General features: G+C 41.0%; 1 protein-coding gene across 2 annotated transcripts in view; it reads left to right on the top strand.

Moving 5' to 3' along the window:
• Positions 1 to 505: 505 nt before the first annotated feature.
• Positions 506 to 22020, top strand: part of npffr1 (neuropeptide FF receptor 1) — a 41259-nt gene continuing 19744 nt past the window's right edge. Inside the window, exons 1-2 of one of the 2 annotated variants that reach the window (XM_008106658.3) lie at positions 506 to 644; positions 9222 to 9533. In XM_008106658.3, coding sequence (XP_008104865.1) covers positions 629 to 644; positions 9222 to 9533 — 328 coding nt within the window. In that variant the 5' untranslated portion in view covers positions 506 to 628. The remainder of the gene's footprint in view (positions 645 to 9221; positions 9534 to 22020) is intronic. The other variant, XM_062976216.1, reaches the window with a different exon arrangement.

Genomic DNA, 22020 nt, shown 5'->3' with positions numbered 1-22020 from the left:
CTCTTTATGGGAAAGGTCTGGAAGACTGGGAAAGGACCTAGCCCTCTCAGCCACTGCTAGAAAACTTGTGTTTAGCAGATGCCTTTACCAAAAAAAAACAATAGAAAAGGAACAAAAAAGCATTCTCGGTGGTGATGGTTCCCTCCAATCTGCAGGATGAAAAATGAATAGAGGTAAATGGCATATTTGCAAAGTCTTTATAAGGTTGTTTTGAATCGAAAGCCTCATTGCTGCTTACCAAGTAGCTGCTCTTGACAACAGGAGGTGGGGATTAAATATTCCCTGCTTTTATCTTTCTTCTTCCAAAGCTGAAGTAGGCAATCCTGGAGGAAAGTGGAAATAACGCAAGAAACGGCATCTTTGCAATACATAGGAGGCTCTCCAAACTCTGTAGAGCGATAGATTTTGAAGAGCGAGCAGTCCAACTCTTAAGGCCAGCTGTTCTTCAAGATAGCATTCTCCACTTCAAATAAAACAGTGGCCCTCTCCATCTCTGTAAGAAAAAGAAAAGATGCATAGAGAAAAGAAACATTAAGGAGTGCATCCTATTTCACTGCTCCAAAAAGGACAAAATTATTAACCCCTTTGCTTCTAGAGCTGGAGAAGAAACCAGGAAACTGACAGCAACATGGAAGATGAGACAGGTAAAACCCTCTTTTCATTCTTATCTCTTTGTTTTTGGTCCATTGTGGGCAGATTGATTAAAAATCAAGTGGATTTTTTTCCTCATGTAATTTGTACAGAGTCTGCAGAACTGAGCCATTGCATGGGATTAACTAACAATTTGCGGGAATGAAACTTTTGGGGCAAATGATTCTCAGACATAGCATACGCTGAGGAGGAAAGAAGTAAGAGAAGAGACATCAGTGCTTTTTCAGTTGCTCTTACATCCCATGTGTTTCAATGCCTTCTAGCTATCTCTTTGCATCAAAGCAGTGAGGCCGTATCTGCTACAAATAGCTAAACAGCAAACAGTAGTGCGGTTTCTGATGAGTTCAAAAATCGAAGGTTTATTATTCATATCCTTATTTTTCCGTGCAGAGGGGATCTACTGGATTATATTGGATTATATGAGTCTACACTGCCATATAGTCCAGTTCAAAGCAAATAATCTGGGATCAGAAATATGGCAGTGTAGATCCAGCTTTAGGGGCATATCCTAGACCCCATCTACGGTGCCATATAGGACAGTTCGAAACTGCATAATATGATCAGTGTAAACTCATACAATGAAGTTTAATGACATTATATAGTCAGTGTCATTGAACTCCGTAGACTGCATTATATGGGACTACACTGACCATGGAGCTCCCGGTGGCACAGCAAATTAAACTGCTGAGGTGCTGAACTTGCTGACCAAATAGTCAGTGGTTTGAATTTGGGGAGCAGAGTGAGCTTCTGCTGTTAGCCCCAGCTCCTGCCAACCTAGCAGTTCGAAAACATGCAAATGTGAGTAGATCAAAAGGTACCGCTCCAGGGGGAAGGTAACGGCGTTCCATGCAGTCATTCTGGCCACATGACCTTGGAGGTGTCTATGGACAACGCCGGCTCTTCGGCTTAGAAATGGAGATGAGCACCAACCCCCAGAGTCGAACACGACTATACTTAATGTCAGGGGAAAACCTTTACCTACCTTTACCATACACTGACCATATAATGAGGTTTCAAACTGACCAGTTACTAAGAGGCTTTTATTTTTTGCTTCTTAATTTTGATGTACAAAGTGTCTTTTCAATAGTGTTTTGAATTATCTTCAATTATGTCTTTAGTTTAATTTTGCTCTGATCTTGGAACTTGTTTGATTTTTATTCACTTCTACCACATGCTGCCTTCCATTTTAGGAAGCAAAGCAAACTATAAATCTAGCATCTAACAATTAATTTCATAGAATCATAGAATAGTAAAGTTGGAAGAGATCTCATGGGCCATCCAGTCCAACCCGCTGCCAAGAAGCAGGAAATCGCATTCAAAGCACCCCCGACAGATGGCCATCCAGCCTCTGCTTAAAAGCCTCCAAAGGAGGAGCCTCCACCACAGTCTGGGGCAGAGAGTTCCACTGCTGAACAGCTCTCACGGTCAGGAAGTTCTTCCTGATGTTCAGGCGGAATCTCCTTTCCTGTAGTTTGAAGCCATTGTTCCGCGTCCTAGTCTCCAGGGCAGCAGCAAACAAGCTTGCTCTCTCCTCCCTATGACTTCCCCTCATGTCTCCTCTCAGCCTTCTCTTCTGCAGGCTAAACATGCCCAGTTCTTTAAGCTGCTCCTCATAGAGCTTGCTCTCAACCCTTGATCATTTTAGTCACCTTCCTCTGGACACATTCCAGCTTGTCAACATCTCCCTTCAATTGTGGTGCCCAGAATTGGACACAGTATTCCAGGTGTGGTCTGACCAAGGCAGAATGGAGGGGGGAGCTTGACTTCCCTGGATCTAGACACTATACCCCTATTTATGCAGGCCAAAATCCCGCTGGCTTTTTTAGCAGCCGCATCACATTGTTGGCTTGTGTTTAACTTGTTGTCCACAAGGACTCCAAGATCTTTTTCACATGTCTAGCCAGGCGTCCCCCATTCTGTATCTTTGCATTCCATTTTTTCTGCCCAAGTGAAGTATCTTTCATTTGTCCCTGTTGAACTTCATTTTGTTCGTTTCGGCCCATCTCTCTAGTCTGTTAAGATCGTTTTGAATTCTGCTCCTGTCCTCTGGAGTGTTAGCTATCCTTCCCAGTTTGGTGTCGTCTGCAAACTTGATGACCGTGCCTTCTAACCCTTCGTCTAAGTTGTTAATAAAGATGTTAAAGAGAACCAGGCCCAGGATGGAACCCTGCGGCATTCCACTCGTTACTTCTTTCCAAAATGAAGATGACGCATTGGTGAGCACCCTTTGGGTTCGTTTGCTTAGCCAGTTACAGACACCTAACCGTAGTTTTGTCTAGCCCACATTTTACTAGTTGCCAGAAGGTCGTGGGGGACTTCGTTGAAGGCCTTACTGAAATCCAGGTAGGCTACATCCACAGCATTCCCTGTATCGACCCAACTCATAACTCTATCGAAAAAAGAGATCCGATTAGTCTGGCATGGCTTGTTTTTGGTAAATCCGTGTTGGCTATTAGCAATGACCGCATTTGTTTCTAAGTGTTTGCAGACCACTTCCTTAATGATCTTTTCCAGAATCTTGCCTGGTATCGACATGAGGCTGACTAGACGATAATTGTTTGGATTGTTCTTTTTTTCCCTTCTTGAAGATAGGGATCACATTTACCCTTCTCCAATCTTCTGGGACTTCTCCTGTTCTCCAAGAATTCTTGAAGATGATTGCCAGTGGTTCTGAAATAACTTCAGCTAGTTCCTTCAATACTCTTGGATGTATCTGATCTGGCCCTGGGGACTTGATCCTGGACAACTTGTTTTCCTATTTGGGGTTGGATTTTCCCGAATCCTTTGTCAATTTCATGTTGCTGAGGTTGAAGATGGCTTTCTTTTTGTGAGAAGACTGAGTCAAAGAAGGCATTAAGTAGTTCTGCCTTTTCCCTGTCCCTTGTCACCATCACCCCATCTTCTCACAGAGGCCTATTGCCTCCTTGTTCTTCCTTTTTCTACCAATGTAAGCAAAAAAAGCCTTTTTTTGTTGTTGTTTTTAATGTCCCTTGCAAGCCTGAGCTCATTTTGCGCTTTAGCCTTGCTACAATCCATGAAAAGCGTGTCAGTTTGGTCAGTGGACTAAACGCAGTCTATTCTGTGTAGCCCACGTGGTTTGAAAGCATTCATGTTGAAGACCTCCTGGTAGAAAAAATAGCTCTCAATATGCTACTCATCCTGTAACTTCTATCGGTCCTACCCAGCATGGACAAAGGTATAGGATTATGGGGAGTGTTGACAAAAGCACCTGGGTTCCCCACATTATAAACCTCCATCCCTGAAATTCCAACAACTCTACACCATTCTCATTCAAATTTTCATCATTCAGGTACAGGAGTTCTAATCAGAAAAGAACTGCTTGACTATGCCTTCTGTCATTGCTCCAGGATCAAAAAGCCACATGATATTAATAATATCTAATTTATATTCTGCCCTTCTCCCCAAGAGGACTCAGAGAGGATTACAGCATATAAATAGACCCAGGAAAACATTCAATGCCTTGTTACAATGAACTACACTGACACACAAATACACAGACAAAGGCAAAGGCTTCTCCTTTCATTTCCGGCTCTGGAGGAGGTGCTCATCTCTGGCTCTGGGAGAGGTGGTCTTCTCTGTTTCCAAGCCGAGGAGCCTGTATTGTCTGTAGACATCTCCTGGTTGTGTGGCCAGCATGACTGCTTGGAACATCTTTTGCCTTTTCCCACCGATGTGGTACCTATTTATCTACTCACATTTGCATGTTATCAACTGCTGTGATGTCGCATGGGCCTTGTAGTCCCGTTCCTAGTACTATGGTGGCAGACGAAGAGGAAAACTTGGGTTTCCCACCGATTCAGCCAGAATCGGAGCCCTTGCACTTGGAGGATGTTTGCCCTCAAGAAGTCAGCCAAACAAGCCTTGGGCAGAATTCTCCCCCGTTTTCTCGAAGAGACAATTATAATAGAGATAGAGGAAATAGGGAGGCGAATCGCCGGAGCGCCAGAATCGCAGCCAAACAATTAGCTGATTAGGTTTGCTTTCCTTGGGAAATTCTAAGGAGTCATGCATCTGGACAAAGTTGGGTTTCTCTTCTAGTTCTCCAGGGAAAGTGGTTTTCTGGCGGGAAACGAGACCCTATTTAGGTGTTTTGCCGCGAAGGAAACCTTGCGGAGTCAACTCATCAGCTTGAGGAGTGAGATCGTGTGTGGACTATGCAACTCCAGTTCCTTGTTTCCAAGACCAAGTTCCAAGCCTGCCTTGTTTCCCGGACCTCGCCACGGACCCTGTTCTTGTTCCTTGTTGCCTCGTATCAAGCCTTGTTTTGCCAAGAATCTAGTTTGTTTCCAGCCTTGTTGTCAAGTTCTATGGACTAAAGGACCTTGTCATTTCCCCACACTTTGCTCGGCAAAGTGTGTGTTTCGGTTATTGGAATATAACTTTGGACCTTAATATCACATATTGGACATTATTTTCCTGGACTATATTTGACCTTTCCTGAAAGATCTATTTCTGAACTTTATTCTTCACTTGTTTTTATTGACTTTATATATTCCTTTAATAAAGATATTAGATAGAACCCGGCCTCTGCGCATGGTTATTGGTGCTCTGTTGCCTGGGTCCTGACAACTGCTAGGTTGACAGGAGCTAGGGCTAACAGCAGGAGCTCACCCTATACCATGGATTCAAAATGCTGACCTTAGGTCAGAAGTTCAGCAGCACAAGGGTTTAACCCATTGCGCCACAACAGCCCCTTCAAGGACTGCCCCATTTCAGGAGACAGGAAAGGCAGCTCAAATGTGAATAAGCAGAGTGGTTGAGGTCCCAACCTATCCTGCTCCAGACATTTAACAACTGAGATGACCAAGGCAAGGATATGTCTGGATCCTATCATAGCAGTATACTTTCGCAACCTGTTATCTTTCCTTATAGAAGACAATTACAATAAATCATTTCTATTGGGAAGGATCAAAGAAGTGGGTGCCAGATCTGCTCCCTGACATTGCAATGATGGAACTGGACAAAACATGAGGGGCTGTCAGAGGAGTCGCCAAAGACCATCAGAAAACACATATTAATTCACAATGCTCTCTGGATGTAGGTCAACTACAGCTCCCCTAAATCACTGTCAATTCCTCCCAAATCCCTCCAGTATTTTCTGATGGTCATGTGGGTTCTGTGTAGGAAGTTTGGCCCAATTCTATCTTGGTGGGGTTTAGAATGCTCTTTGATTGTAGGTGAACTATGAATCCCAGCAACTACATCTCCCAAATGTCAAGGTCTATTTTTCCCAAACTCCACCCGTGTTCACATTTGAGCATATTGAATATTCGTGCCAAATTTTGTCCAGATCCATCATTGTTTGAGTCCAGTGCTCTCTGGATGTAGGTGAACTACAACTCCAAAACTCAAGGTCAGTGCCCACCAAACTCTTCCAGTATTTTCTGTTGGTCATGGGAGTTCTGTGTGCAAAGTTTGGTTCAATTCCATCATTGGTGGAGTTCAGAATGCTGTTTGATTGTAGTTTAACTATAAATCGCAGTGAATACAACTCCCAGATGACAAAATCAATCCCCCCAACCCCACCAGTATTCAAATTTGGGCATATTGGGTATTTGTGCTAAATTTGGTCTAGTGAATGAGAATACATCCTGCATATCACATATTTACATTACGATTCATAACAATAGCAAAATTATAGTTATAAAGTAGCAATGAAAATAATTTTATGGTTGGAGGTCACCCCAAAATGAGGAATTGTGTTAAGGGGTTGTGGAATTAGGAAGGTTGAGAACCACTGGTGTAGATGTACCCAATCTCTCCATATTGGGCATCCCCCATACCTATTTCCATCCAGAGTAGAGTAAGATGAGACTAAGGGGAAATTGGGTTGCTCTGAGCTTTCTGGGCTGTGTGGCCATGTTCCAGTAGCATTCCCTCCTGACATTTCACCCACAGCTATGGCAGGCATCCCCAGAGGTGGTGAAGTATATTGGAGACTAAGCAAGGAAGGTTTATATATCTGTGGAAGGTCCAGGGTGGGAGAAAGAACTCTTGTTTGTTGGAGGCAAGTGTGAATGTTGCAGTTAATCGCTTTGATTGGCATTGAAAAGCCTTGCAGCTTCAAAGCCTGGCTGCTTCCTGCCTGGGGGAATCCTTTGTTGGGAGGTGTTAGCTGGCCTTGATTGTTTCATGTCTGTTTTCAGAGTGTTGTTCTTTATTTGCTGTCCTGATTTTACAGTTTTTTTAATACTACTAGCTAGATTTTTAAAGAGGAAATTGTTTTATTCTTGTTGCGGAAATGTCCGTTCCTTCCTATGACAATTTAATCATTTTTTCCGATGCGGCACTCTTCCCATTCATTGCCCAGCTGTGACAATAGAGCTGGATTCCACTCTGTTTCACTTAGCAGCAGAACATGATAATTATGGTTTTGTAATTTTGACAGGCTAGGAACAATGGCAGCTTTGTTTTGTTTTTAAGGGTTTGCACTGTGGGAGAGACAGTTTGTGCATGTGAATGGTTTATACATGTTGATGTATGAGTGTACGCAAGTGTGTGCCAAAGTGAATGGGATGTGGGCAAACATGGCGACGGGCGCATCATTATAGTGAAGTGTCCAATCCCAATTAAGTATGAGACCCCATCTACTGCTAATGTGTGACATTTGGCATTCTCCAGAACCAGGGCTCTTTCACTTACATTGATTTTTTAAATAATGAATAAATAATTATGGCTAGATGATTACATGCTGCAATATTGGGCATGTGGTTTTGTTGTACACAATCACAGCAGGTGCACAACTCTTTCCTCTGTGGCATAGGGCCACCATTGTACCAGTTTGGGTCCCAGCTAGAAACGATTTCCTGAGTGCTGTTTTATTGTGGAGAAATGTAATGAGAGAGTGACTGCCAAGGAATGCTTCAATAACTCTACGAACGACGATAACTATACTTAAAGGTAAAGATTTTCCCCTGACATTAAGTGTTGTCGTGTCCGACTCTGGGAGTTGGTGGTCATCTCCATTTCTAAGCCAAAGAGCCGGCATTGTCCATAGACAGCTCCAAGATCATGTGGCCGGCATGACTGCATGGAGCACTGTTTACCTTCCCACAGAGATGGTACCTATTGATTTATTCACATTTGCATGTTTTCAAACAGCTAGGTTGGCAGATACTGGGGCAAACAGCAGGAGCTCATCCTGCTCCCCGGATTCGAACCACCAACTTTTCGGTCAGCAAGTTCAGCAGCTCAGTGGTTTAATCTGCTGCGCCACCAGGGTGCTCCAATGATAACTATACTGTATAAGAAAGTGCTTAAGGGCTCCAGAAAGATCAGTACATTTATTATGGCACATGCCTTTGTGCACTGGCATGAATGTGTGTGTATGTGTTTCTGTGGACACATATTTAATTGCTTGCTATTAATATTTACCGATGTCGCAATTAACTATATTTTTTAATTAATGGTTCTGAGGCTGGTGGGGGGAGTTGTTTATATTTTTGTTGTACATTGCTCCGAATACAAACAGTGAGATATAAACACATGAGTTCTTTAAAGGCAGCCAGCAGGAATGGTTTGGCTGCTGTTTCCCTCTGATCTTTACTATATTATGGCTCTAGGTTTAGCATTTCTGAAGGGGAACATACATTCATTCTCAATCCAAGAAACCACATCCATGAGTCTGCAGGATCTGAGCAATGCTGTTGTTGATGGCATGACTTGGAGGTCTCTCATTCAAGGGTTGCCATAAACTGAAATAAACTTGACACCGATTCACAGCAAAAATATTCATTGAAATCCATAACCGACCTGCAACCTGTAGTAAAAATCAGGAAAGGGTTTACTGCAGCACGGATGATAATCATGTAGCCTTCTGGATGGTATTGGATTGCAACTCCCAGCAGCACAGCCAATGCTGAGGAATGCTGGCAGCTGTAGTTTAATAATAATAATAATAATAATAATAATAATAATAATAATAATAATAATAATAATAATAATGACGTATTTATATTCTGCCCTTCTCCCTGTGGGGACTCAGAGTGGATAACAGTATAAACAGGCAAACATTCAATGCAATACAATGAGATACACAGACAAAGGCAAAGGCTTCTCCATTTATTTCCAGCTTTTTTTGGAGATGGAGTTCATCTCTGAATCTGGGGGAGGTACTCTTTTCCATTTCCAAGCCAAAGAGCCTGCATTGTCACCTTCTGGTCATGTGACTGACATAACTGCTTGGAGCATTTTTATGCCTTTCCCGACGAAGCATGTTTTCGAACTGCTAGGTTGACAGGAGCTAGGGATAACAGCAAGAGCTCACCCTGTCCCATGGATTCAGTCTGCCAACCTTTGGGTCAGCAGTTCAGCAGCACAAGGGTTTAACCCATTGTGCCACCACAGCCCCTATATTTTGACCATTTCTGGAGGCTGCAAGTTTTCATGCCCGTTGTATCACTTCATTTTTGTACTCCAAACCAATCCTCAGTGGGACCAAATGGAGAGCAGATGTATACATCTCATCTCTCATGGCACTGAGATTCCTATCTGTCTCAGTCTGAATCACATGTTGATTTGTCTCTTTTGTTTTTCTTCCCTGATCCCAGGGAACAGTTTCTGTCCTATCAACAGCAGCCAACTCTCCCCTAAGAATGCAAGCCACAATCAGATGTTTATAGGGAACTATACCTTCTTCTCCTACTACCAGCACTCTTCTCCTGTGGCTGCCATGTTCATTGTTGCCTACACCCTCATCTTCTTCATGTGCATGGTTGGCAACATGCTGGTGTGCTTCATCGTGCTGAAGAACCGCCAGATGCGAACGGTCACCAACATATTTATCCTTAATCTGGCCATCAGTGATGTCTTGGTGGGGATCTTCTGCATGCCAACAACCCTCGTGGACAACCTAATTACAGGTGAGTGGAAGAAGGAGTAACACAAAAGTTGTTGTCCAGCACCCCTTTACACTATAACACACATTTCTGCATGGAGTGATACACAATGTTAACACTATGCAATATTGTGCAATGTATTGCTGAATTACAGGGGATGGGACTAGATGACCCTTGTGGCTTCTTCCAATTATGATTGGGTATCATGCAATGAACAATGCACAACCACGATGTATAGAAGGAAATTGAAATGTGCTTCCACGATGCACAATAGTATGTCTGTTACACGATGAAGAATAATTCACTCTGTGTGCATAGTATGACTTACCTAGACATATGCCATTAATAAGATACCATCTTCAATATGTGGTGATGATAAGGTTGAAATGGCAAAGAGTTTCCAATGAGATTATAACAGTTTGATGAACATGTCGAGAGCCCTTGGCTTTAAATCCAGTGTAGGGGCTTAGGGATGTCTTATAATCTTAGAAAATGAGAGGATGTAAATATTTTCCAGAACACTATTTTCGTCTAACAACTTTCCCCCACTTTGATGTATATAGCCTTTCTTTTGTGAGCTGACTCAGCTTGGTGTGTTTATGGCAAATTTCAGTTGCAGATTGAATAATACAGTACTGTATGCAAATATTAATTTCATGCTCTGCAGAAGTGGTATTTATTTACTAACTTGGGGACGCAACAGTGCCTGGGTTATTAGAAGAAGACATTGTTTGTTTTGGGATGTTAGGTAATATCACTTAAGTTTGGTCCAGATCTGACATCATCTGGGTTCAGGGCTCTTGGATAAGGGTGAACTACAACTTCCAAAATCAAGATCCATTCCCATTAACTTCCGCAGTATGTTCAGTTGATCATGGGGCTTGTCTGTGCCAAGTGTGGTCCCGATCATTGTTGCTGTGGGTCACTGTTTCTCTGGATGCAAGTGAACTATAACTCCCAAAATCTAGGTCAATTCCCACTAGCCCCTGCAGTATATTCAGTTGTCAATAGGGCTTCTCTGTGTCAAGTTTGGTCCCAGTCCATTGCTGGTGGGGGTCCCAGTATTAGTGAAGGTACTGCAAGTCTTATCATCCGTAGCAAAGTTTGGTCCAGATCCATCGTTGGTTGGGTTCAGAGTGCTCTCTGGATGTAGGCCAAGTTCACTTCCTGTAAACCATTGTGAATTCTCCCCAAACCTCTTGTTCAGTTGCTGATCAATTCCTCTGTTAACTGTGTGCCATAGGAAAGGGTAGGAAAGAGTTAAGGTAGAGACAGTAAGTGGGATCATGCAAATTAAGGAACACTGTAATGTCAATTCTGGAGGAAAAAGAAAATCTTGGATGAAATTGTCCACACATGAAAACCTTCACTTGGGTGGGGGGCAGAATGATATTTGTGGAAAATACTGGCAGGGTTTGGGCTATATGTTCATGGTGTTCACTATAACTTGCATGTCAGTGGAGGGTGGGCCTAGGGTGTCTCCTACTCAGTGGGAACTATAGCTGTTTGTGGAGGCCGGAGGCTGTCTGTGTAAGTGGACACCTCCTCCACATTCATACATATACATTCACTTTTATTAGCAGGGCCGGCCCTAGGCAATTTTCAGGTGTAAGCAAAGAGTATCCCCCCCCCCCCCCCGCCACACACACACAAATGCATTGAGAGTGGAAGAAGAGAGCCATGGAGATTTCCCCTAAGTCCCGGGCTTTCCAAAAAACAGAGTACCATCAGAACAACTTGTGCTTGGCTGAAAACTTCTTGCTAATTCACAGGACTTTTGGGAAATGCAACAGCAACTCGCCCCAGGTTTCCCTAAGCCCCAGCTTAGGAAAACCTGGGATGAGTTGCTGTTGCATTTCCCAAAAGTCCTGTGAATTAGCAAGAAGTTTTCAGCCAAGCACAAGTTGTTCTGATGGTACTCTTTTTTGGTGTCCATTGAAGATTTCTGTTGCATTTTTCCATTACAGAAACGGTTTAGCAAACAATGGCCCAAGCTTCTGATGAGAACCTTTACCCCCAACTTCTCCTCCAAACACCACACCGTACTTACAGAGTGCACCTTGTACATGAAATGAGTAGGCTAACCAGGGAAATCTGTTGAGCCATCTGGGTTGAAAATGTAGGTGCCTCTTCTTATCCACAGGAAATATATATCCTGGCAATGGAGTCTGTGGATTTTGCACTAATTGAGCTTTCACTTGGTCATCAGAAACAGTCTTGTTCATATAAAGTCTAAGATCTAACAATGACACAGCATCTTCTCTTTGCTCCTGTTCCATGCTTTATTTGGCAGGATTTAGATTATAGGAATCAGTCATTGGAAGATACCGCAGTTTCCTCAGTTTTCACTTGCAAAGCAGGTCAAATCCCCTCTGCCTGCCAGCTGCAGGTAGACCAATTTGTTCGCTTCCACTATGTCAGCTATTGCTGCTATTACAATGTAAATTGGTAGAAAGGTAGTAAATGTTTGTGTGAATAATCAAAATTTGAAATAGTGCTTGCAGTTCTGGAGGGACTCTAATTTTTGCTTCTCGTAGACTTGGTTAAACAGTTAAAATTCATGAGTAAACCAGGGTTTTTTGACCTGAAAATTGGGAGGGGGGGGTTGAGCCACTAAACTGCCCCCTTGGGTACAGGCTTGGCATGGGATACACCTCACGAGAAAGGTAAAATCTGAATCAGGAGCATTTTGAATCTTGTATTTAATGTCAAGTCATATGAAAAATTCTAGGGACTCAAAAGCTCACCTGTTTATGATATTTTAGTGATCTGTTGACTGTTTTACCTGACTCTATGTGCTTTGGTTTTACTCATGAACCATACAGCTATACAGTAGAGTCTCACTTATCCAAGCCTCACTTATCCAAGCTTCTGGATTATCCAAGCCATTTTTGAAGTCAATGTTTTCAATATATTGTGATATTTTGGTGCTAAATTCGTAAATACAGTAATTACAACATAACATTACTGCGTATTGAAATACTTTTTCTGTCAAATTTGTTGTATAACATGATGTTTTGGTGCTTAGTTTGTAAAATCATAACCTAATTTGATGTTTAATAGGGCTTTCCTTCATCCCTCCTTATTATCCAAGATATTCGCTTATCCAAGCTTCTGCCGGCCCGTTTAGCTTGGATAAGTGAGACTCTACTGTATTTCTTTTTATATTTTGCGGTGTATTATCTCCATTGTTTTGGCTGTCATCCTACAATTTGAATGAAAGTACTGTGCATAGCGACATCTTAAGTATAAATCTGAGTTCCTGGGAGTAAATTAGTATCTCTGAGATAACAGAAAATGTGCATTCTGTCAACTGGGTGACAGAATACAGGAATGGAAATGCCCATTCCACAAATTTTAACATCCTTCTCACATTCACGGAGGAGGTGAAGAAAAGGAAAAGAAAGTGCAAACTATCTTTTTCATTTGATGGGTAGAAATAGTCTTTCAAAGTTAGAATCCTGACATTGTGCAATGCAACAAAACACATTATTTGTGCTGAGCTTCTGTGGGTGGACTATCAGATCCCACCCCCCTTTCACAAATAGGCAAATTCATTTCAATAGAGAGTGTCATTTTGTAAACTAACGTCATGAGCAATTTATGTCATAGAAATACTATCTCCTTATAGTGTGATGAGTGGAAAACATTTGTCAGTGTTCAAACCTCATGCATGCTGATTCACCCCATACCCTTCAGATCTCTTGTTCATTGTTAGCTTTGGAAATTGAGTGCCCTTCATTTCTTCACATCAGATAGCAGATACCTGGATGGGGGCTGCTTCAGCAAAATCTGAGCAATTGGCCACGTCATGTTTAAGATGAACATGACTGCATCACTTTCAGAAGACTAGTTGGGTTAATTGATTGCTGCTAAAAAATAAAGGATCTTGTGGATTCTGACAAACAAATGCATTATGGCAGAAGATCTTGTGTCTAACGGAGGCATGAAGAATAATCTTGAGTTACAAGACTTATGTCTGGATGCAATAGCCATGGTTTCACACGCTAAAAATATCCTGCCCCCTCTGCAAAGTATTTGTGTACCTCTCTAGGGATCTTATCACATTAGGAAATACTCTATTTCTGAGACTGTTTGAGATTGATTTCAACTGGGTCCCATGACATGACGTTTGCCCCATCCTGTCAGTTGTTGTTGTTTATTTGTTCAGTCGCTTCTGACTCTTTGTGACCTCATGGACTAGCCCATGCCAAAGCTCCCTGTCAGCTGTCACCACCCTCAGCTCCTTCAAGGTCAAGCCATTCCCTTCAAGGATACCATCTATCCATCTTGCCCTTGGTCGGCCGCTCTTCCTTTTTCCTTCCGTTTTTCCCAGCTTCATTCTTTTCTCCAAGCTTTTCTGTCTTCTCATTATGCGGCCAAAGTACTTCATCTTTGTCTCTAATATCCTTCCCTCCAGTGAGCAGTCGGGCCTTATTTCCTGGAGTATGGACTGGTTTGATCTTCTTGTGGTCCTGTCAGTATTCCATCAGAATCCATCCGCAAAGCATCGCAGAAACACATTATTTGCAAGCAGAATTCTAATCGTGTTTTTTGAAAACCGATTCTTCCACTGCTGAAGCACTTTTTTTTTGGTTATAGGAAAATCTGTATGCATCCCATTTCCATCAGCAACAAAACTTGGATGTAGGGAATGTTTTGAATGAACTGGGAGGAGCAGCCTTCTGTGATGTGATGAGTGAAATAACAGTACTTTCAAATACTGTGGGGGTTGGACTGGATGGCCTGTGAGGTCTCTTCCAATTCTATGATTCTATGATTCTATGAAGCTTAATAATCAGGTGTGATGAGGAGAGTATGCATCCTGTCTCAATACAGCATGCATCCAGTCCTAAAATATACACGGGATGCATACTGATATAAACAGATTATATCCCAATGTGATAACGTCCTAGGTCCTCCATTGTGATTCTACGGTATGTTTCTGTTCCAAGTATAGTCAAATTATAGGGTTCACTGTTATCCATGGTTTTAGGGTGTGTCTTGGAACATATCCCCATTGGATACGAGAGTCGTATGTATACACTTCTGTTAGGAACAGTAAGATCAAAGGAACATGAAATGAAGAAAGTGCAGATAATGGTGATTATTAATTACAATGATGTATTGTCAAAAGCTTTCATGGTAGGAATCATCATGTTGCACTGAGTTTTTCAGGCTGTATGGCCATGTTCCAGAAGCATTCTCTGCTGACGTTTCGCCCACATCTATGGCAGGCATCCTCAGAGGTTGTGGGCAAAATGTCAGCAGAGAATGCTTCTGGAACATCGCTATACAGCTGGAAAAACTCACTGCAACCCAATTACAATGATGTTTGTAACACTCATTTACCCAAAAAATGGACATTCTTGCAGTGGTAAATTAACACATCCTGCAATGGAAAATAATTAAGTCATGTGTGATAATTCTGAGTCTCTTAATTAAATGCAGTTCAGCTGCTTTGCTTTGGAACTTTGTAAGACGTTTCCTTGTTCAAGAATAGCCACTTTTGGTTTTTGGTTTTTTTTCTCTCTCTTTCCCTTTTTGATCCTTTTTAAATCTGTTTTCCTACTTTCTATACAATCAAATGTTCTCACTCTTTTGATGTTAATTTACTCTATCTTATAAGGTAAAACTTCAATAATAATAATAATAATAAAGAATAGCCACTCTCAGACCACTGGCAGTGTGAATTCTCTGCCTACACACATATCCGCATACACACACTTCTTGTTCTTAATGGTCCATATGTGATGTCAGATTTGTGTCTGTTTATTCTTTTATATGGAGGTTGGCCTCTTTGTCTTATGAAGAAGGATGATACTGGAATAGAATGGCATATACATGTACCCTCAATGTCATGGTTAAGTCTATTCGGTCCGGTAATAATATATTCAAAGGAGACGCGGAGACGTAAGGTTCATCTATAGTAGAGGTGTCCAAGCCTGTTGTGAAGAGGGCCAGATCTGATGAGGTGAAAATGTGTGGGGGCCAACCCATTCAGCCTGACATTCTTTGATCCATTATCTATTTTATAGTTATAGCAAATGAACTATTTTATGAAATTTTGCAAAAATTTTTTGCATAGAACACAAATACATTCTAAACACGTTCTTACAAAAATCACTCTGCCTTTCATATTTGAGATGACAAAATGAAGAGAAAAGTCTGTCTAGATTCATTTGAATCATTACATATTATAATATTCACTATTAAATGTTCACCTTAACTTCTACATTCAAAACATGTGAACAGGAAGAAATTACTAACAGTTTTCTTATTCAGAAGCACAAAACATTGAGGGACAAATGAATCCACATATCAATTGTTCTTTCATTTTTCTATTAACCATCAAAAATAAAAAAACAAAAAAATGTTATTTGATTAAGATAAAGATAAAGAAATCAGTTTTGAAGATAAAGAATCTTGGAGGGGATAAAGTGGGCAGGAAGACATCATTCCACCATGTCTCCTATTTCATCAGATTCCCCCCCGCCAAGGAATAATTGCCATTCTGTGCCAGAATGAAGAAGGGGGCAGGAAGACATCATTCCACCATATAACAATATAATAATATATAATAATAATCATATTATACTATACTAAGAATATAATATATTGTATATGCATATAATATTAATAATATTATAATGTAATACAATATAATAATAATAATACACTATTATAATGGTATATTTATATTACATGTAATATTACTAATAATATTACAATATAGTGTTATAGTACAATATAGTAATATATAATGCTTATACTGTGCTACACGAACAATATAATATAATATATTATTACATATGACTTGTAAGCTGCACTGAGTCCCCTTCGGGGTGAGAGGGTTGGGATATAAATGTTGCTAATAAATAAATAAATAAAGAATAAAAACCCATGCTATCCAAAGCAAATACACTTAAAAATGTACCTGTTCCGACTTACAGACAAATGTAACTTAAAATAACAAACCTACAGAGCTGAATTTGCTCGTAACTTGGGAACTGCTTGTAGATATAAAAATGACTTGTAAAAATAGATGTTCGCTGTTCAATGCAAGGAACCGCGCCAAAACCCTTCTGTTGGAAACAAGTCCCTAATTTTTCTTAAATGGTATTGTGCATAATATTCCTTAAATCCCCCAGGTCATGGAAATGGCAAGGAAAGATAGGCATTGACAAGTGATTTGCCTTTTCCCCCTTTCTTCTTTATAACCCAGCCAGGAAGTGGAAATGTGATGAGATGAAGCGAAAATGCAAAAACCTACTTTCAAAGAACAGTAGATGAGATATGGAAATGTCTTAGAAGTTTATGCTGCTAAGCATCAAATATTTTCTCCTACATTACCATAATTCTTCATTCCAAGATAATCGGTTCTTATCACAGCATATTGATTATTCTTTAGGCATAGGCAATGCATTAACCAATTTTATACTCTGCTAACAGGACCACCTCATGGTAAATAACGTTAATCTTCCATTGTGCAAACCTCTTCCCCACATCTCAATGATACTTGACAGTGTGAAGCTCTGAATAACTTCTAGATAACTTTACTGTTATATTATAGGACTGGTTTCTTGCTGGTCTTGTTAGTTCCTAGCTCAGGTACCCAGCATTGCCCAGGTTATTTGAAAAAGTCACATTTTAATTGTACAAAATGCATAAGGTTGTGGATTAACTACAACTGACATCATGCCAGGTTAACCCTGAGAAACTCCATCAGTATTTAAAGTTTGTTATGTTGGGCAAGGTTGCTCTAGATGCATCATCAGAGGGGTTCAGTGTACTCTCTGGCTGTAGGGTAAACTACAACTCCTACTATGGTGAGTCAGTCCCCTCAAACCCCTCCAGTATGTTGAGTTAGTCATGGGGGTTCTGTGTGCCAAGTTTGGTACAAATCCCAGTATCTACAACTCCAAAATGTCCAGACCAATTCACCTCAAAATCCACCAGTATTGAAATTTGGGCATATTAGGTATGTATGACAAGTTTGGTCCAGATCCATAATTGTTTGGGTTCATAGTGTGCTCTGATGTAAGTGAACTATGACTCCTATAAATCCCTCCAAAGACCTCCAGTATTTTTTGTTGGTCATGGGGGTTCTGTGTACCACGTTAATGGTGGAGTTCAGAGTGCTCTTAGATTGCAGATGAACGATACATTCCAGTACCTACAACTCCTATAAATCATGGTGAATTCTCCCCAAATCTTTCTAATATGTTCAGTTGCTGATCAATTTCTCTGCTGTGTGCCATAGAAAAGAATAGGAAATGGTTATGGGAGAGGCAGTGGCCGAGGTTATGCAAATTCCAATGGAGAGAGTAAGAAACACTGGGATGTCTGTGGTGAAGGAAAAACAGAAAATCTAGGACGAAATAGTCCCCATATGAAAGCCTTCACTTGGGTGGGAGACAGTATGGTGTTTGTGGAGGATATTGGCAGGGCTCTTGGACATGTTTACTGTGCTATCTATAACCTGCAATGTCATTGGAGCAAGGGCCATTGGTGTCACCTAGGTAGTGGAAACTATAGCTCTTTGTGGAAGTGAGAGCTTGTCTGTGTAAGTGGAGACCCCAGCCACACACATACATAGATTTCCACTTTCACTTTTATTATGTATCCAGATAGATTATTTGTTAGTTTTGGTTATTATTTGTTAGTTTTAATTATCTTTCTATCCTAAGGAACAAGGCAGAGTCCTTGATTTTCTTCTATAACATTAGGAAGATAATTTAGGCTGAGGCTGCATCTATACTGTAGAGCTAATGCAGTTGACTCGTTGTGAGGAGGGCGACTAAAATGATCAAGGGTCAGAAGAACAAGCCCTATATGGAGTGGCTGAAAGAGCTGGGCATGTTTAGCCTACAGAAGAGAAGGCTGAGAGGAGGCATGATCTATATATATAAAAGGGTAATGGAATCACGGCACCGGACAAAACAACTAAACTGAACGCCCCACAACCTCGAAAATTGACAGCACAACCTCTCATCCACGCCTCTACGTTCATACAACAAAAAGAAAAGAAAAATTAAGTCCTAGCCACAGCAACAAATGGCCAGGCACAGCTAGTAGCCATATATAAATATGTGAGGGGAAGTCATAGGGAGGAGGGAGCAAGCTTGTTTTCTGTTGCCCTGGAGACTAGGATGCGGAACAATGGCTTCAAACTACAGAAAAGGAGAACTTCCTCACTGAGAGAGCTGTTCGGCAGTGGAACTCTCTGCCCCGGAGGCTTTTAAGCAGAGGCTGGATGGCCATCTGTCAGGGGTGCTTTGAATGCGATTTCCTGCTTCTTGGCAGCGGGTTGGACTGGATGGCCCATGAGGTCTCTTCCAACTCTATGATTCTATGATTCTATGATGGCTCAATTTAATGGAACCAGGGGTTCTGAAGTTTCAAAAGATCTTTAGCCTTTTCTGCCCAAAAGCACTGATGCTTCAGCAAACTACTGTTCCCATGATTCCATAGCATTGAGCCATGGCAATGCTATGGTAGTGCCAAACTGCTTTCACCGTACGCCATTTTGGAAAGGCATGACTTTTTTAGAGATCATAACCTTTTGGGAAACCAGTATCTCCATAGCCATTTGGAAGCATGACCCTGTGGGAGATCCTTTGGCATTTACACTATTTGGAATAATCATAACCTTTTAAAAAAAATTATGGTCTTTCTGAGAAGATTAAAAAACCCGCTTCAATCAAATAAATCTTCTCCTTAGTGGTAAATATCCACTAGTATACTAGTATGTGTGCATTTCCCCTGCAATATTTGCAAGCCTTATATATCTATATTCATATCTATCTAGACATGTCTATATATATTTGTGTGTGCATTTCCCCTGTAATATTTTCAAGCCCTATATATCTATATTCATATATATCTATCTAGACATCTCTCTATATATCTATATTTGCAGAGACTTGCAAACATGTGAAGGGAAAATTCATATATAAAAATAATGTATACATATAGATACAGGTACATGAAAATCTCTAGATATCTATATGTGTATAGGATTTGCAAACATATGAGGGGGAAATTCATATATAAAAATAATGTATACATATAGATACAGGTACATGAAAATCTCTAGATATCTATATGTATATAGGATTTGCAAACATATGAGGGGAAAATTCATATATAAAATTAATGCATATAGATAGATAGAGATATATAAGTACATAGGGATTGCAAAGGATTACAGGGGAGAATGTCTATATTTCAGGAGAAAATGTTTTTATAAGATTAGTGGATATATATATATATATATATATATATATATATTTCCTGACTTGCAAGAGTTTTCCCTTTTCAAAACATTCCCTTGGTTAAGAGGGAGGCAGGCTTTGGAAAAGAAAACACACTTATAAGGGAGGGTAAGATGAGAGAGAAATATATGATATATTGCAAGCAATGACCTCCAGACTCCACTGCTGGCTTGACCTTGACCCCATTATAAGCTGAGGGACGCTTTAACAGCTCAAAAGGGGGGTGAAAAATGTGGCTTATCTTTAAGTATATATGGTACATACAATATAGTAAGCAATCTCAATTATATACATAATAAATAGCTAGCATAGGAGGCTTGTAGAAGGATGCTATTTCCATTCCAACACACTGTAGATTGTATATTGACTAGCCTGATGTCATCCACTAAAGTTTCATGCCTGAATAGGGGATGGCAATCTGGTTCTAGCACTGCTTTCTCATCGATGCACCACAGATAGAGGGCCCTTCCACACAGCCATATTCCAGTTCAAAGCAGATAATGTGGAATTTTATTCAGCTATGTGTAAGGGAACAGAAAAAGAAACATGTCAGGTACAGCAAATATGGAAAACACAAGAGTGGCCATCAGATTGGAAAAAATCAATTTACATCCCCATAACAAAAAAGGGAAATGATAAAGAATGTTCAAACTTCCGTACAGTTGCACTTATTTCACATGCCAGTAAAGTAATGCCCAAGATCCTGCAAGGCAGACTTCAGCAATACATTGAGCGAGAGCTGCCAGATGTCCAAGCTGGGTTTAGAAAAGGCAGAGGAACAAGAGACCAAATTGCCGATATCCACTGGATAATGGAGAAAGCCAGGGAGTTTCTACATCTACATCTACTTCTGCTTTATTGACTATTCTAAAGCCTTTGACTGTGTGGACCCTAACAAACTGTGGCATGTGCTTGGTGGTATGGGGATTACAAGTCACCTTGTCTGTCTCCTGAGAAATCTGTATAAAGACCAAGTAGCCACAGTAACAACAGATCACGGAACAACAGACTGGTTCAAGATTGGGAAAGGAGTGTGGCAGGGCTGTATGCTATCGCTCTACCTATTCAACTTGTACGCAGAATACATCATGCGACGAGCAGGGCTTGATGAATCCAAGGCTGGAGTTAAAATTTCTGGAAGAAACATTAACAACCTTAAGGTATGCAGATGATACCACTCTGATGGCTGAAAGTGAGGAAGAGCTGAGGAGCCTTATCACCAAGAAGAAAGTGCAAAAGCCGGGCTGCAGTTAAACACCAAGAAAACCAAGATCATGGCAACCAGACCGATTGACAACTGGCAAATAGAGGGAGAAAATGTGGAGGCAGTGACAGACTTTATATTTCTAGGTGCGAAGATCACTGCAGATGCAGACTGCAGCCAGGAAATCAGAAGACGTTTACTTCTTGGGAGGAGAGCAATGGCCAACCTTGATAAAATACTGAAAAGCAGAGACATCACACTGGCAACGAAGGCCCGCATAGTGAAAGCAATGGTATTCCCCATAGTAACCTATGGCTAGGAGAGCTGGACCATAAGGAAGGCTGAGCGAAGAAAGATAGACGCCTTTGAACTTTGGTGCTGGAGGAAAATCCTGAGAGTGCCTTGGACTGCAAGAAGATCCAACCAGTCCATCCTCCAGGAAATAATGCCCGACTGTTCACTGGAGGGAAGGATATTAGAGGCAAAGTTGAAGTATTTTGGCCACATCATGAGAAGACAGGAAAGCTTGGAGAAGATCATGATGCTGGGGAAAATGGAAGGAAAAAAGAAGAGAGGCCGACCAGGGGCAAGATGGATGGACGGTATTCTTGAAGTGACTGACTCGACCTTGAAGGAACTGGGGGCAGCAACGGCCGACAGGATGCTCTGGCGTGGACTGGTCCATGAGGTCATGAAGAGTCGAAAACGACTGAATGAGTGAGACGACGATGACGACGACGACGTCAGGTACTACTATTTTAAAATAAATATGATATATGTGAAAAGTAGCGATTGAAGGAAGAGTTCTAAAATCTGCAATCTGTAGTACTGATTTAGTAACGAAAGGAACTAGAGATGCCATGAAATGTACTGATTCTGACAGCTCAATACAAAAAGAAGATAAAAGGCTTTGGTTATTTTTACACCTTTTGCTCTGTTCAGCCATAGTTCATTTTTCCCCTCTCTTTGAATTGTACTGATGTTATTAAAGTGTATATAAAGCCACATCAAAGTTCTGCCACTATTCAGC

This window comes from Anolis carolinensis, chromosome 3 (assembly GCF_035594765.1).
Source record: "Anolis carolinensis isolate JA03-04 chromosome 3, rAnoCar3.1.pri, whole genome shotgun sequence".
Lineage (NCBI taxonomy): Eukaryota > Metazoa > Chordata > Lepidosauria > Squamata > Dactyloidae > Anolis > Anolis carolinensis.
The sequence above is the reverse complement of the archived record's forward strand: the minus strand, read 5'-3'. Positions and strand labels throughout refer to the sequence as shown.